The sequence below is a fragment of the Atta cephalotes genome, assembly GCF_000143395.1.
Source record: "Atta cephalotes unplaced genomic scaffold scaffold00027, whole genome shotgun sequence".
Classification (NCBI taxonomy): Eukaryota; Metazoa; Arthropoda; class Insecta; order Hymenoptera; family Formicidae; genus Atta; species Atta cephalotes.
The window spans coordinates 3,655,324-3,670,196 of NW_012130091.1; the positions used below are offsets into that span (position 1 = coordinate 3,655,324).

Sequence of the window (14,873 nt, forward strand, 5' to 3'; positions counted from 1 at the left end):
TATATATATATATATATATATATATATATATATACACACAGGGGTATCTGATAATTGTTCTGACGGAGTTCGTGGACATGTAGAGCGGATTAAATTGAGACGGAAAGTCCTCTACCATTTTGTAATTTTCGCAATAGTTAATAAGATATTAATTGCTGCAAATTGGTCTTTAATAATTTTTTACTCAAATACTATGAGAGCTCTATGAGAAGAAAATAAACAATTTTTATCTCTTGCAGTTTTTCTGTAAAGTTGATAGTAGTTTGATTACAAGATATAAAAATTTAAATTAATAACAATATTAAAATGAAAATATTAAAAAATAAAAACATGAAAGATAATAGATAAAATTTATAACCATTAGACAATAATATAAATATTAATTATAATAAATTATATCAAATCTTTCTAGATACATACTGTGCTTTTAGCTGAATTTGCTTTATTTCATCTATACTATCTTTATTACGATACATTGCAGACAATCTCATAAGAGACCACGCAATTTCATTTCACTGTTAATTATACTTTACTGAAATGGATTTAATTATTACTAGACAATTACCATTTGATTGCAACATGTGTAATGCCTGAAAGTGTAAATACACGGCAGCATTACGTTCGATGCATATTATTAATTAAACAGTCTTTGTCTTGCTATCTAGTGGGAAATGCAAAGGCAAGGTACCTATAATTAGATGTTCATAAAAGCTGTTTTTCTTTCTAGGTAGTAATTCACAATAACTGAGAAGCATCAATATTTCAAATTTTTTCGAGATTTTTAAAATAAAATATCTTCAACGTGCAGTAAAATAACAAAATTTATTCCACAAAGGCTTTATGTTCTATAAACATCTTTAAAGAAGAGGGGAACAATATAGCTTCCACGAATTTTATGATATGAATCAAGTTTAATTTATATAATTTATTAAAATATTAAATTGCATAAATTATTAAAATTAAAATTTTAAAAGAAGAAATTTTATTTACAGTATGTATTTTTATAATATAATGCAACGACATTTATTTGAACATTCAATTTATATTATAATTTATGGAATTGTAATCGATATTAATGTAATGTTAAAATTTTTTCATAATGTATTATACACATTGAGAACCCTTGAGAAACAATGCACCTTGCTTCAAAGACAAGATATAACACTGCTTATATCGTATGTACTGCATATACATCATTTGGCGCTTCATAATAGTGCTATTATATCTATTTGCTAGCAAATTATCTTGACAATATTGCAAAGGTGATTACAGCTTATGCCTATACTAGCTAGAATTTCCGTTATGTTTTAAACATGGAGGGAAAGGTAACACTAGATAGAGTAATTGCTTTTCTAAAGATATACTTGATATTTGCTTGCTGTTGGCCTCTTTCACCGAACGCAACGAAGTCTCAGAGACTTCTTCGCAGTGCTTTCCAGTGTTTCTGCGTCACGAATTCGATACTAATTGCCATCGCGGCGGTATGGACACTCTGTAATCACAGCGACGATATGCTTCTGGTGATGAAATTAGGATGTCAGTTGAGCGCTATCATACAAGTTCCATTACAGTTGATACTCTTTGCGATGCAAAAGAAACGTTTGCAGGTATACAATTTTTCATTTTTATTCATATTAGTTTGATGAAAAAACTGTTTTGTAACTTAACAAAATCCGTCATATACTCTGCTCAGATTTATAGGAACTGTTTATATTTATAAAATAAATCATGAAATAAAATGTTTTGTCTAATGATTCAATTACTTAATATTTTTGAGACTTTCACGGGTGTTTTCTTTAGAGGTGCCAAAAGATTTATGAGTTATCGCCGCGTCATGATTCATTGCTAATGTTTCATAAATCTTGCTCAATATCAATCTTCGCCCTGATCATAGTGCAAGGATGCAAATGTGACTTCTACTACTGGCCTTGATGAAGTGAACGGCACAAGGTATACAGTTGGAAACGTTGGCATTAGCAATCATGATAGGGCGATAACTTGTAAACTCTTTAACACCTCTTATTGTTAAATTATTTGTTTTATAAATTAAATATATTCTTTAAACAGAAATATTAGGGATGGGAAAAAGTTCGTGGCGTTTTTTAAATGCTATCTAACGAGAAAAACGCCACGAACTTTTTCTCATATATAAGTATTATATATTTTTTAAGCTGTTCTTTAAAATTTTGTTATTTAACTATTATTACTATATGTGTATACATATAAAATTGAGACAATTTATTAATTAAGAATATATATTATTAATATTTCGTATTTATAAAATTATGAAAGAACTATTAATATAAATTTTAATAACACAGTTTATTATTTTGGAAATGGAGACTTGTTATCAGCGAGCGCAAGAATATGAAAAAAAAATTTTCCAACAATACATCGACAAATGCAAACTATTTTATGGTATGTACAGTATTAGTTTTAATTGTTTAAAGAAACTTAATAATAATTTAATTGCTGTAGGTAGTATTCTTTGTTGGTTAGCAATGACAGGCATTAGTGTTATACTCACGCCTTTATTTTCATCACAATTGTTTCCATGTGAAACAGAGTATCCATTCGATGTGCAACTTCAACCATTGAAAACAATTATTTATGTTCATCAAATATTAATTGCTTATCAAAGTGTAATCCAAGTTAGCACCAATACCTTTCCTGCTCTTCTACTTTGGTTTGTAGCCGCTAGATTTGAAATTCTATCTGTTCAGTTTCGTACAATGACGAGTATGAAAGAGCTGGTAAACTATACGCGTAAACATAGTCTATTACTTAGGTATATAATATAATAGGTATATAATTTGAAAAAAAAAGAAAAAAAATTAAATGCAATAAGTTATGTTTTTTAAAATCGAATATTTATAGATATGCAAAAGAAGTATCTCATGCAATTCGTTACATAGCATTATTATGCGTGACTTTTAGTACTGGTGCTGTAATATTTGGTTATCTTACTTTTATGAGTGTAAGTAGTAGTGTAAGTACCGTGCTTCGTGTAAAAGTGTGTTCTTTAAAAAAAAAAATTTTGTTTTATGATATGTTATATGATTTTCTCATTTATTGCTTATGAAAAGCGAATTGAATTTACTAAATTATCTGTTTCACACTTAATGTAATACATTACACAGTATATATATATATATATATATATATATATTATATGTATATATATATTATTTTTTGATATTTACGCGTAATAGCAACAACCATGGACAGTGAAATGGACGTTTCTTATGATAGCTTTTTGTGGTTTTGTGGAACTCTATATGTATGCCTGGCCAGCTGACAACGTAATAAGTACGGTTAGTTATTTATAGATAAAATAAAATATATAATTACATTATAATAAGGATAATGCAATTTTTTAAAATTTATTTTTCAAAAATTTTTATTAGAGTAGCGGTGTAGCGTCTGCAGTTTATGATTCATTATGGTACGATAATAATCTGGCCATGCAGAAAATTTTAATACATGTCATATTAAGAAGTCAGCGTCCAGTCACCATTTCAATTCCATGTGCATTACCAAACTTGTCCATGAACTATTACGCATCGGTAAGAACTTGTATCCGTTTTCTATACTACTTCTCATTTATCAGATTCTTGTATTTATCTTTTTTTAGATTTACTTATTATTTTGCATTTAAGAATTTGTTATTTTTCAGTATATCTCGACAATTTTTTCATATATGGCATTTGTGCGTATTATGATAGGTCAAGAGTAAATAAACAATCCGGTTTTTAAGATTAAAAAATCCGTTTTTTAAGGTAAAAGTCCACACATTACATTTTTTTAAATGTTTGCTATATAGAATTGCAACAATAATATAATAAAAATATATATTTGTTAGTAATAATAAAATCCTGAAGATATCCATATAAAATCTTATTATATTATATATACTGTTAAATTATCAATAGACTGTATATAATATTTATAAACTATAGAAATTATTGATTTTATTTATAACGATTAATATCGTAATTTCTAACATTAATTAGTCCAAATTATATTTTTATAAATATATAATTGGTATGTTTTAAGTAAATTAGAGCGTATTGAATACAAACATAAATATATATTTATTATAACTTCTAGTTATTTTTTAATAAAATAAATAAATAATATATAATTTGATATAAAGCAAACAATTAACAACTTCTTCTCTTCTTTATACAGCTTTTTTACAGAAAGGTAATCTTACTGTAATAATAATACTTATTATATGATCTTAATAAAGATACTTCTTTATGTCTACAATAGTAATTATTCTATTTTTCAGATTTTTAAAATTATTTTGCATATTTCTTATTTTTTAATTTTTATCTACGAAACGAAAACGTAGTGATCTATTTGGTACATTTATCATAAGAAATCTACTTCGAATTTCAGCATAATCATACTCGATTGTGAATTCTTGTACCAACTGTAAAAATAAAATATATTAATTTTACATTATATTTGCGCTATATTATGTATACAACTTTACTTTTGCAGTGAGTAACATCATTTGTGTTTCTGCCATTTTTTTTCCCAGACAGGATCGTATACCATAACCAAAAGGTAGACATGAATACTCTTGATAATCATTATGCGCATGTTCATCCTGATTCAACCATCTTTCTGGTTGATATTTCTTAGGATCTTCAAAATGTTCTTCACGTTGTGATGTTATTTGATTTGCCATTATGACAAAAGTCTAGAAAATTAAAATTATTCATTGTATCATTTATATAACATACATTATGTTTAGATTTGAATTAACATATAAAACTTACTCCTTTTGGTATTGTATATCCATGTAATGAAATTTCTGATGGCAATAATCTCGTTAAATAGGGAAAAGCTGGTCGTAATCTTTTTAAAAAAATATCATGTTACACACAATAATATGTTGGTACACTTAATTTTTTATTGCTATTTTTTATAAAATAGTTTAATTATATAAAATAATTATTTAAAATTTAAAATAAAAAAATTTAATTAATACAAATGTGTTAAAACAGTTATTTTACTTTCATATTTTACTTTCTGTTACCTAAGACTCTCTTTTATGCATGCTTTTAGATATGGCATATCCTTCAAACTTTCTTTTGTTAAAGTACCATCGGTTTTAGACAAAACAGTCATTATTTCATTGTACAACCGTTTTTGTATTCGAGGATTTTTTGCTAGGAAATAAAGTAGAAACGCCTCGCAATTAATGACCTGAAAATTCGAAATAATTTACATTTTTATTACAATTATCAAATTATTGCATATTACAGCTTGAACGCCTAGAATAAGCATGTCCATCAAAAGAATAGAAATGTCATTTGGATGAATACGCTGAATCATCATTTTTTCCAGTAATGGTAAATTTCTCTCTTTATTCATAGATTCTTCTTGTTTTGATAGTGATAAAGTTTGCAGTTTATTCTGAGTTTGACGAATGTATTTTCCAATAACTCTAGAGTAAAAATCGTAAGTAATGTAAATACCATTTAAGAAATTAGCAAAATATAATATTAAAATTAAAATAAATTATTATATTGACGTAATCAAATAAATAATATATTATATTAAATGAATAATAAATAATGTATATAAATATATAAATAAAAACTTAATAATATATTAAAATTATAATTGTACACACTTATTATATAAACAAAAGCATACAATTAAGATAAAAGCTTCGTTAAAGGTACTAAACTTCAAATCAACTTCGTTGACTTACTCATCAAGAGCATCGCAAGCTTCATAAAGCTTTTTGACAAATGGAGTTTCGAAGAATCTCCACACTTGAAATCCAGTTTCGCAGCGACTCATATATGTGTGGGCAGTGATTAATGCATTAATAATTTTTGTGGCTTCGGAAGCTGATTTTGAGGTAGAATCAAGAAAACCGAAATGCTTGTTGAACATTGTCATATAGAAGCATTCCATACCCCATGCAGTGAGTTCTTGATCAAAATTTGTTGGTACCTATTGAGAAATATTGTTTAAATTATTAGTTTTATATATAATATGTATAATATTAATAAAATATGTTTGTTCACATTTTAATCAATTTCTATTCTAATTTATTTATTATAATTTTATAAGGCCTGAATTTGTTTGCTTTCATATATAATATTGTTTTGTTTTTAAATATTATGTATGCAGATAAAGTATATATATATATATATATATACACACATATATATATATATATATATATATATATATATATAAGTTAAATTTAAGACAATTGATAGTAATGTGCATTATAATTATTTATTATTCATTAATGTACCTCATCTTGACGATTGCGAATATTACGAATTTTATTAATAAGTTCGTCACACACTGAATCCAGTTTTTCAATATAATCGGAAACAGTCTCATGCAACGGCTGAGCAACTTTCTTTTTTACTTCTAACCACTCCAAACCTTGTCTAATATTTCATAAAATTTATTATCAAATTATTAATTAAATTACTGTTTTATTAAATCTGAACAATGTAGAAAAAATAACAGAATAAAATAATTAAATATATTCAAAGAAGTTACATATTTACGTAAAACAATTGCTGGAATTACACGATGTTCGATTTCTTGAATGATTTGTATACATGCATGCATACATGCCTGTTCTAATGTATAGAATACATTCATTGATCATTGCATGTTGATATGCATGATTTTTATGTTTATTATTTCATAGCTTGTTTCCTTGCATGTACGAATCAAAAGATTAAAAATCATGTGATCAAGACAATTGACAGTATTTACAGTACTTTAGAAATAATAGTTTAGAAATAAAGCAATTATGCTAATTTCATTTTATCTGTCAAATATTAGACTGTGTTCATCAAAGCATACATGCATGCTTAAAAAATTGAGCATCACATAATTCCAGTTTAATATAAATATAAACACAATATAAGCTATATTTTTATAAAACTTATGAAAGTTTTTATATAGATAGAACATGATTAAATATTGGAGGATTTGTTTAATTTAAAAACAAGCATTTCTTTAGGATATTACTTTAAATGATCACAACTTACATAATTGAATTTATTATTTTGTGTATTTAAATAATTATGATAAATTTCTTTTATAATTAATCGCACACTTACAGAGAAAATGCTCCGGCAGAACGATATTTGTGATGATTAAGGCGATAATGTTGGAGGATATCAATGCCACTACGAATAGGTGATTCACTCTCCTGCTTGAAAACTTCTGCTATATGCTCAGGTCTAGAACGATCGATACGTTAATTATTGGGAAAAATACACGTTGTAATATCTTACCTGTGAATCATAATTATGTCATTTACAAGCGGCCCGTTAATTCGTACGACGCATCCATATTTATCAAATAAGTACTTAATTGGTGTGACGTTGCGATTCCAAGATAATCGTCCTGCAATATAATGTATTAAATTATTGTCCTTAATTGATATGTAATAGATAAACTATTGTTTTTCATACGAATTACTTTGTCTTTATTATTAAATACAGTAATCACTAAAAAAAATTTGTTATGTTAAAATAATGTAACTGTATGTAATTATATGTTATATTACATTTATATTGTTGAGTGCGAAATTATAATATTAATTAATGTTATGTTACTTTTAGTTAGTATATTAACTGAGATATATTTATATAATAAAAATATGTTTTTATAATAAAAGAGAAAAATATAGCTATTTAAAATGTTTTATATACATATACTACATATAAGCATATAAATATATAATTTATTTAAATACATGTGCATTTATAAATTTTAGAAGATTACATATTTTTGTATATTTTTTTAACATCAGAAAGCAATTATTCAAAATTCGAAGAACCAAAATTAATTTATATTCTATTATATATGTATTTATAATTTATATGTACAAGTATAAAGCAAAATATTTTCTCATTTTCTCTCTGTTCTTAATATCAATTTGAAGATACAAAACAGTTCTTCGGATTTTAATCAATTGAACTTTAAGGGATCGTACCCTGGATAAATCTGCTAATTAGTAGACTGCAAAACAGTTGCGTACCCAGAAGTGGCACGTATCTCCAATATTTTTCCCATAACTTCAAGATCATCGGTCCAGGAATCTCTTCAAATGGTAATGATGTTTTTTCTATACGAACACGTGGCATAACTTTAGGAATTTTAACATTTTCCGTGGTTATTTCAAAATTTGCCGTTTCCAATAATGGCATCATCTTCGTTGATGTTGCATTCATTGTCGGAATTGTATGTGATTGTGCCACGGAGGCGGCTGAATTAGAGAAATTTGAGTATAACATGAAATTTTGTCATTAGCAAATTAATATTAGCTTATAACAAAATTTCTCTTCTTCAAATATAATGCAAATATGTGACTTAACTCATTTGTATTCCATATAATAAAAATTTCTATTTGGAAATTATTAAATATTAAATTATTTGAATTATTTTGAATAATTAAATATTATTTTTCTTACATATTATGTCATTGGAATTGAGTGGCATGCATTTCTTTTCCTTAGTAGCTGCTAATGTATCTGACAGTTTCGTCATTAAGCGATAGAAACATTTTCTGTACGTTTGCAATGAAAAATCTCGAACAACAAAAATGGACTGTTTTAAGCAACGCATCATTTTGTAAAATTTTTACAGCATTAAGACACAGTCCTTAAATAAAAAATTAATTAAACATATATATGTTGTTTAAGAATATAGTTAGGAAAGTTATTTATTATATATATAATTATTTTAACATATATAATATATTAACAAAATCTTAAATTTTTGTTCATACCTGTTAATAAAAATATAGTTTAGAAAGGACGATTGCTAAATATTGTCGTATAATGGTGATTGATTACGTACATTTACACTAATGAGAAAGAAAATAATAAAATCGTTGCCACGGAAGCATATCAAAAAAATAGAAAGTCGCATTAATGTTAAATTCATTTTAATATTAAGGTACAATTTCATGCAGCAAAGCTTCGCTGATGAAGACTTCCCACTCTGTCGATTTGTACGAAAATGCGTAGCGAGCGAAGCTTCGCGCAAAGTTTAACATTATTCAACTATGAGTTGAACAATGCTGACTCTGGCTATGATTTACGCCAGCGAAGCTTCCCTGCATGAAATGATACCTTTAATATATAGGCCCGTATTTAAAACGCTTATATATTTCTTAAAATATTCTTAAAATATTTTTCACGACTTGAGGCTCAATAATCTGAACATACCTTTATATTTCTTTTATATTTTTGAAACTCTAAATGTAATGTGTCTAATTGTATGCTAAATGTGTGCTAATATCATTAGCGAGCATTTAGTAATTCTTTAGCATTAAGCATGCTAAAGAAAATTCGTCCTGAATACGAGCCACAACATAATACACATATAATTGTTTTAAAAGTTTAAATTTAATATTGGATATTAGATTATTTTTACATATATATACATATATATATATATATATATATATGTATATATACACAAAGTTTTATTAATATTATAGCGAATAATAATAACCATTAATATAAACATTTAATTGTAATTGTAAATTATTTTTATAATATTTTTCAGGGAATGGAAATAACTTACTCGTTACTTATACTGAAATTATAGTTACAATTAAGTTTTTTGGTAACTTTACTGGTAAATGTGTACTCTTTTTTTTGATAACAGTAACGAATTTTAGTTTTATCGTTATTTTGGACATGATTTGATTGGACACGATTTGATTGGACACAAGCTACTCATAATACTTGAGAATCCCTAGGCAGAGTCCCTAGGAGTCCGTCCGCTGTGATTGGTGATCGTCAATTTTAAAAAAGTAACGAAAAAGAAACGAAAAGTTATTTCTTCAAGTAACGATAATTGTAATAAGTTACTTTAAAAAAATCAGTAACTAGTAACTGTTACATTTAAAAAATAACTTTTCATTTCCTGATATTTTTATATAATAAAATTATATATATAATAAAATTATTATTTATATTTAAGATTATCTTGAATGCATTATTTTCTTGTACACATTATTGCACACATTATTGATATTACATACATATTTATTATATATCCCACAGCACCTATTATTGTAAAAAATTTTCAGAAATGTTTCAATCTTTCACATCTCATGTGCAACAATTCTGAAAGGATTCTGCAATATGTCATATGAAATGTTCTAACAGAAATGTTTCTAAAATCTATATGCAATAAATTGAAAAATATATTTAAACAGAATAAAAATAATCATGATGTCCAAAATGTTTACTAAAAGTCATTTTTTGATCAATCACGAGTTTAATGTTATTTTGATCAGTTTAATGTTATTTTGATGTTATTATAAGTTGTTCTATTTTAATCATGAAAAACTTTTGATGACTTGTATATGAATGACTTGTTCTGCTTTAATTACGAAAAGCCTTTTGTACATGAATAATGATCTTATATGAAAACTGTAGGTGTAAGTGATTTTTTAATAGTGATTATGATTATGTGCTTATAAATATAATTTTTATATTAATTCACAATGTGAATTAATCAAAAATTGGCGATATAATTACCATTTTTGAGAAATATTTTAAGTATATTTCAACAAGTTTTATACTCTGTAAACAGATCACAAATTTTTTCTTAATAAATTTTAGTATTTCAGAAATGATATTTAAATATTGTATATATTTAATTGATACTTAAATAATGTTTAAATTTATTATGTCAACACAATAAATTTAAAATAAAAATAAGAATTTGCTTGTATTACACAAAACAAAACTATACAAAAGTTGGTCAATAATCGAGCTCACAAAAAGATATGAAAATAAAAATTTTTATAAATACATTTATTAAAAAACATATATTTCGTGATCATAGGTTTAACCTTCTTTAATTTCTTTTGTATTAAAAATATAAAATATATAAAGCAGAAATATATTATTCTAACATAATTTAAATTTTAAATGTAAATACTGAAGAAGGATCTGTGATTACGAAACGTATGTTAGTTTTTTAATAAATATATCGTTTATAAATTTTATTTTATTTTTATATTTTTTTGTAAGCTGGATCATTGACTAAATTTTTGTACAATAAATTTAAATATTATTTAAGTATCAATCAAATATATATTTAAATATCATTTTTTAAGTACTAGAAATAGCTGAAATCAGAAAGAATTCGCTGAAATCTTTTTGATAATATTTCAAAAAGATTGCAGATTCTTTGTGTAACATTTCATCAACCTTCCAACAAGGTTTCATATATAAGAATCGTGGACATTTTGCTAATCTAGAGCTATTTTAAAAATGTTGTAAACATATTTTGCAATTTTTAATTGAAATGTTTCATTTTTCTGTTGAAAAATTTCTGAGACATTTCTAAAAATGTTTGGTGCTGTATGGAATTATAGTACAATATATTGTCATGTCTTAATAATTTTTATAAACTTTTGACAAATTTTTATAAATATAATTTAATTTTAAAATAAAATTATCTTTTTGTAATATATGTGGAAATTTCATAAATCTAATCATAAATCGAATTTAATCGATTTCTATATCTTCTTCGTTTTTTTGTGTTATATCATTGGTGATAGATTTAATTAATTTTTGCGGAAAATCTTTTTGTGTAGAATCTGGACCAGCAAATGTAACATTTTCACTCTCTCTTGTATGTCGCCACTTCATCCGACGATTTTGAAACCAAACTTTAACCTAATAATATAAAAAATTTTAGTTAAAAAGAATTGTATTGTTGATATTATTTTTTTAAAATTTCTTTTAAATTGTTTCCTTTATGAAATAAAAAATATCACAATTTTTTTATTTTACAGGTTACAAAAATTGACATGTCAGATTTTATTTAAATCATATAACCTGTGCATCGGTTAGACCTAAAGTCGCTGCCAATTGTCGTCTGTCTGGTTTTGTAATGTATTTTTGTAGAGAGAATCTTCTTTCCAAACCTTTTCGCTGTAGAGAACTAAAAACTGCTCTAGACCACGATCTTTTTCTTCGTGTGTTTGTTTCTGAAGAGTTTATCATCGGAGAAGATGAAATAAGTGCTGAAAAGTATATACTAAGTATCACAATTTGTCTCAACAAATTTTACTGAAAATTTTATATGTATCTTACAGTTTAATAACTTCATATACTAATGTAATATAATATGTTTTTAATAATGTTTATGAATATGTGTAACTCTTAAATTTGCATTAGATATCCATCTCATAATATTTGAAATATATTAAAAATGTTATTTTTAAAACATTTAGTATAGAATTATATTACTATTTTTTTCACCCTGTATATACAATATAAACATATATAGATATCATATATGTACTTGTATATACAGGGTGGAGCATTTTATTCGTCCTAAATAAATATCTCAGAAACTAAGACAGATATAAGAAAAAGTTTTATATGAAAGTTATAGGTTTTTTTGGGGGAAAGAAGGTGGATTTTGGATAGGGGGGGGGCAGCAAGGTCAATATGAATTTTTTAAATGGAATCCTCCATTTTTTATTGCATATTCTTATAGCACACTTCTAATTTATATACATTCATTTATAGGATGTTCCTCCCATCCCATTTTAATGTCCCACTCCAAATAACTTTTTTATTTTTTATCTTAGAAAAAAAATGTTTTAGTAAAAGTTTTGGCTTTAAGGAGAATATAAGGTGTCATTAGTTTAATCTTGAATTGCTTGAAAGTCACGTAAAGGTGTTCTTAAATTTCTTAAATCGAACCTCTTACCTTTTATTGCACGTTTTTATAAATCATTTCAAGAATTTTTCAAACCACTATAATTTAGTTCATTTTCATTAAATACTTTTCGAATTATAAGGCTTGCAAATTACAGTACTGCCGGCATTAGAATTATCCAAGATGTCCAATCAACTGCTAAAATCATTTGAATATTTTTCAGGATTATGATCTGGATAACATTTGCCAAGATCAAGGTCATTGGAAGTTATACCTCTTATTTTAATTTTTACATAGAAATAATTTTTAATGAAAAAATGAAAATAAAAGAAATAATCTCCAATGAACTTGATCTTAACAAATATTATATAGGACATGATTCTGAACAACATTCAAGAGGTTTTAACCGTCGGTCGGACACCTTGCGTAATGTTGCCGGCGATACTATAACTTTCAAGCCTTATAACTCGAAGAGTTACTTCATGAAAAAATATTTTATTATAGTGTTTTGAAAAGCTCTTGAGATATGCTACAAGAATATGCAATAAAAAAGGAGGTTCTATTTAAAAAATTTATGTTGACCTGACCTTGGTAGTATGCCCTTGGTAGTATATCCAAAATCTATTATTTTCACCTACTTTCCCTCAAGAAAACCTTTCATATAAAACTTTCATATAAAAGTTTTTCTTGTATCTCTCTTAGTTTCTGAGATTCACTTGTCTTACTCTGTGTATTGTAGTCTTTCAACTGCACGCCGAATTGTTTTTCCGAACTATAAACGCAATTAAACTACTCTAGTAATCGCTAATTAAATCGACAAGCAATTTTAATAATTTGCTACAATTAGGCGTCATATTATAAAGATGTTAATATGTAATAAATTTATTAATGAAAAATTATAAAATAACACTAAACTAATAAGTTTATCCTAGACTCCTTTAATTGAACAAATTTAGAAATATATAATATATAGTACAGGTGATAGGAGTCAACGCTGGTTATCAATTAGCGCAATTCTTAATATTAAATATATAAATCTTGACTTTGAACGTTTCCACTCATGATTTGAGTCTTATCAGCAATCTTTCCCCCCTAATGGTTGGATTATTGTATTACAAATTAAATCTCCAACGTTTTTCCTCTTAAAAAATTGAACCGCTAACTGTTATGAGATAAGTCACATACTCACAAAGTTTGAAAGCTGAGTGTATTATAATGGGATTTGTCATAGAGTTTCTTTCTTCAATTTGAACAAGTTGAATCAATTTATTAAGGATCATAAAGACTCTTTAAATGATGATTTAAAAAGGAATGTAGTCTACAAGATCAATTGTTGTGATTGCGATGCTTCCTATATAGGACAATGGAGAGAGGAAATTAAAAACCAGACTTTTTGAATACCGAAAGCATAGTCAAACATCCACTCATTCGGTGATTACATAGATTGCAAGACACAAATAGTTCTCTCAATTAATGTTTTAAAATTTTGACGATAATTTTTAATTTATTAACAATGTACAAAATATTGCATATGACATATTTATTGTTTAAGTTGTTGAGGCATCACTATGTGAAATGAGATGATAATTTTCAAATCTTATACATATAATATTTTAATCATTTATATAATTTTAGCTTGAGTTCTCATTGTCGCTCAGCTGTCAAACTTTGTGACTTACCTCGCAACAGTTAGCGGTTTCATTTTTTGAGAGGAAAAACATTGGAGATTTAATTTGTAATGTAATAATTCAAAGTTGCGTTAGGGCAGAAAGATTGCTGACTCAAACCATAAATGGAAACGTCCAAAGTCAAGGTTTATATATTTAATATTAAGAATTGCGCTAATTAACCAGTCTGATTGACTACATATTATCGCTTGTACTATATATTATATATTTCTAAATTTATTAACATATTATAAATATATTAACAAATTTATTAACAGTTTTATAACATATAATATCTTTATGACATGATGCTTGATTGTAGCATCAAATTATTAAAATTGCTTTCAATTTTAATCAATTTAATTTGCGATTACTAAAGTAGTTTAATTGCGTTTATAATCCGGAAAAACAATTCGGCGTGCAGTTCGAAAGACTAATATGGTATATACATATGCAAGTACATGTATGGTATATATATATATATATATATATATATATATA

The 14,873-nt window shown here is 25.8% G+C and overlaps 3 protein-coding genes across 3 annotated transcripts in view; 1 reads left to right on the forward strand and 2 right to left on the reverse strand.

Moving 5' to 3' along the window:
- Nucleotides 1-1,511: 1,511 nt before the first annotated feature.
- Nucleotides 1,512-3,736, forward strand: LOC105620562 (odorant receptor Or2-like). The gene is made up of 7 exons (XM_012202055.1): nt 1,512-1,607; nt 2,322-2,418; nt 2,479-2,788; nt 2,878-2,977; nt 3,213-3,314; nt 3,408-3,566; nt 3,677-3,736. Exons 1-7 carry the CDS (start codon nt 1,512-1,514, stop codon nt 3,734-3,736), a joined length of 924 nt encoding a protein of 307 aa, XP_012057445.1.
- A 591-nt stretch (nt 3,737-4,327) lies between these two features.
- On the reverse strand, nt 4,328-8,553 carry LOC105620615 (probable cytochrome P450 12a5, mitochondrial). Its single transcript, XM_012202105.1, has 11 exons — nt 8,478-8,553; nt 8,000-8,272; nt 7,296-7,407; nt 7,119-7,241; nt 6,290-6,431; nt 5,732-5,979; nt 5,278-5,461; nt 5,051-5,220; nt 4,791-4,869; nt 4,502-4,711; nt 4,328-4,438 (listed from the first exon to the last, which is right to left on the reverse strand). The coding sequence occupies exons 1-11, from the start codon at nt 8,551-8,553 to the stop codon at nt 4,328-4,330; spliced, it is 1,728 nt and encodes a 575-aa protein (XP_012057495.1).
- Nucleotides 8,554-11,540: 2,987 nt separating this feature from the next.
- LOC105620563 (H2.0-like homeobox protein) overlaps nt 11,541-14,873 on the reverse strand; it is a 7,916-nt gene continuing 4,583 nt past the window's right edge. Inside the window, exons 3-4 of the mRNA XM_012202057.1 lie at nt 11,874-12,061; nt 11,541-11,711 (exon numbers count right to left, since the gene is read on the reverse strand). Coding sequence (XP_012057447.1) covers nt 11,541-11,711; nt 11,874-12,061 — 359 coding nt within the window. The remainder of the gene's footprint in view (nt 11,712-11,873; nt 12,062-14,873) is intronic.

Excerpts from the sequence above, each read along its gene's own strand:
- LOC105620562 (XM_012202055.1), top strand. The coding sequence starts at position 1,512 with ATGCTTCTGGTGATGAAATTAGGATGTCAGTTGAGCGCTATCATACAA. Across the intron at positions 1,608-2,321 it reads TGCAAAAGAAACGTTTGCAG|TTTATTATTTTGGAAATGGA; the intron begins GTATACAATTTT and ends TTAATAACACAG. Across the intron at positions 2,789-2,877 it reads AAACATAGTCTATTACTTAG|ATATGCAAAAGAAGTATCTC; the intron begins GTATATAATATA and ends GAATATTTATAG.
- LOC105620615 (XM_012202105.1), bottom strand. The coding sequence starts at position 8,553 with ATGACGAAACTGTCAGATACATTAGCAGCTACTAAGGAAAAGAAATGC. Across the intron at positions 7,408-7,999 it reads AATTAGCAGATTTATCCAGG|GACGATTATCTTGGAATCGC; the intron begins GTACGATCCCTT and ends ATTATATTGCAG. Across the intron at positions 7,242-7,295 it reads GACATAATTATGATTCACAG|ACCTGAGCATATAGCAGAAG; the intron begins GTAAGATATTAC and ends CGATCGTTCTAG.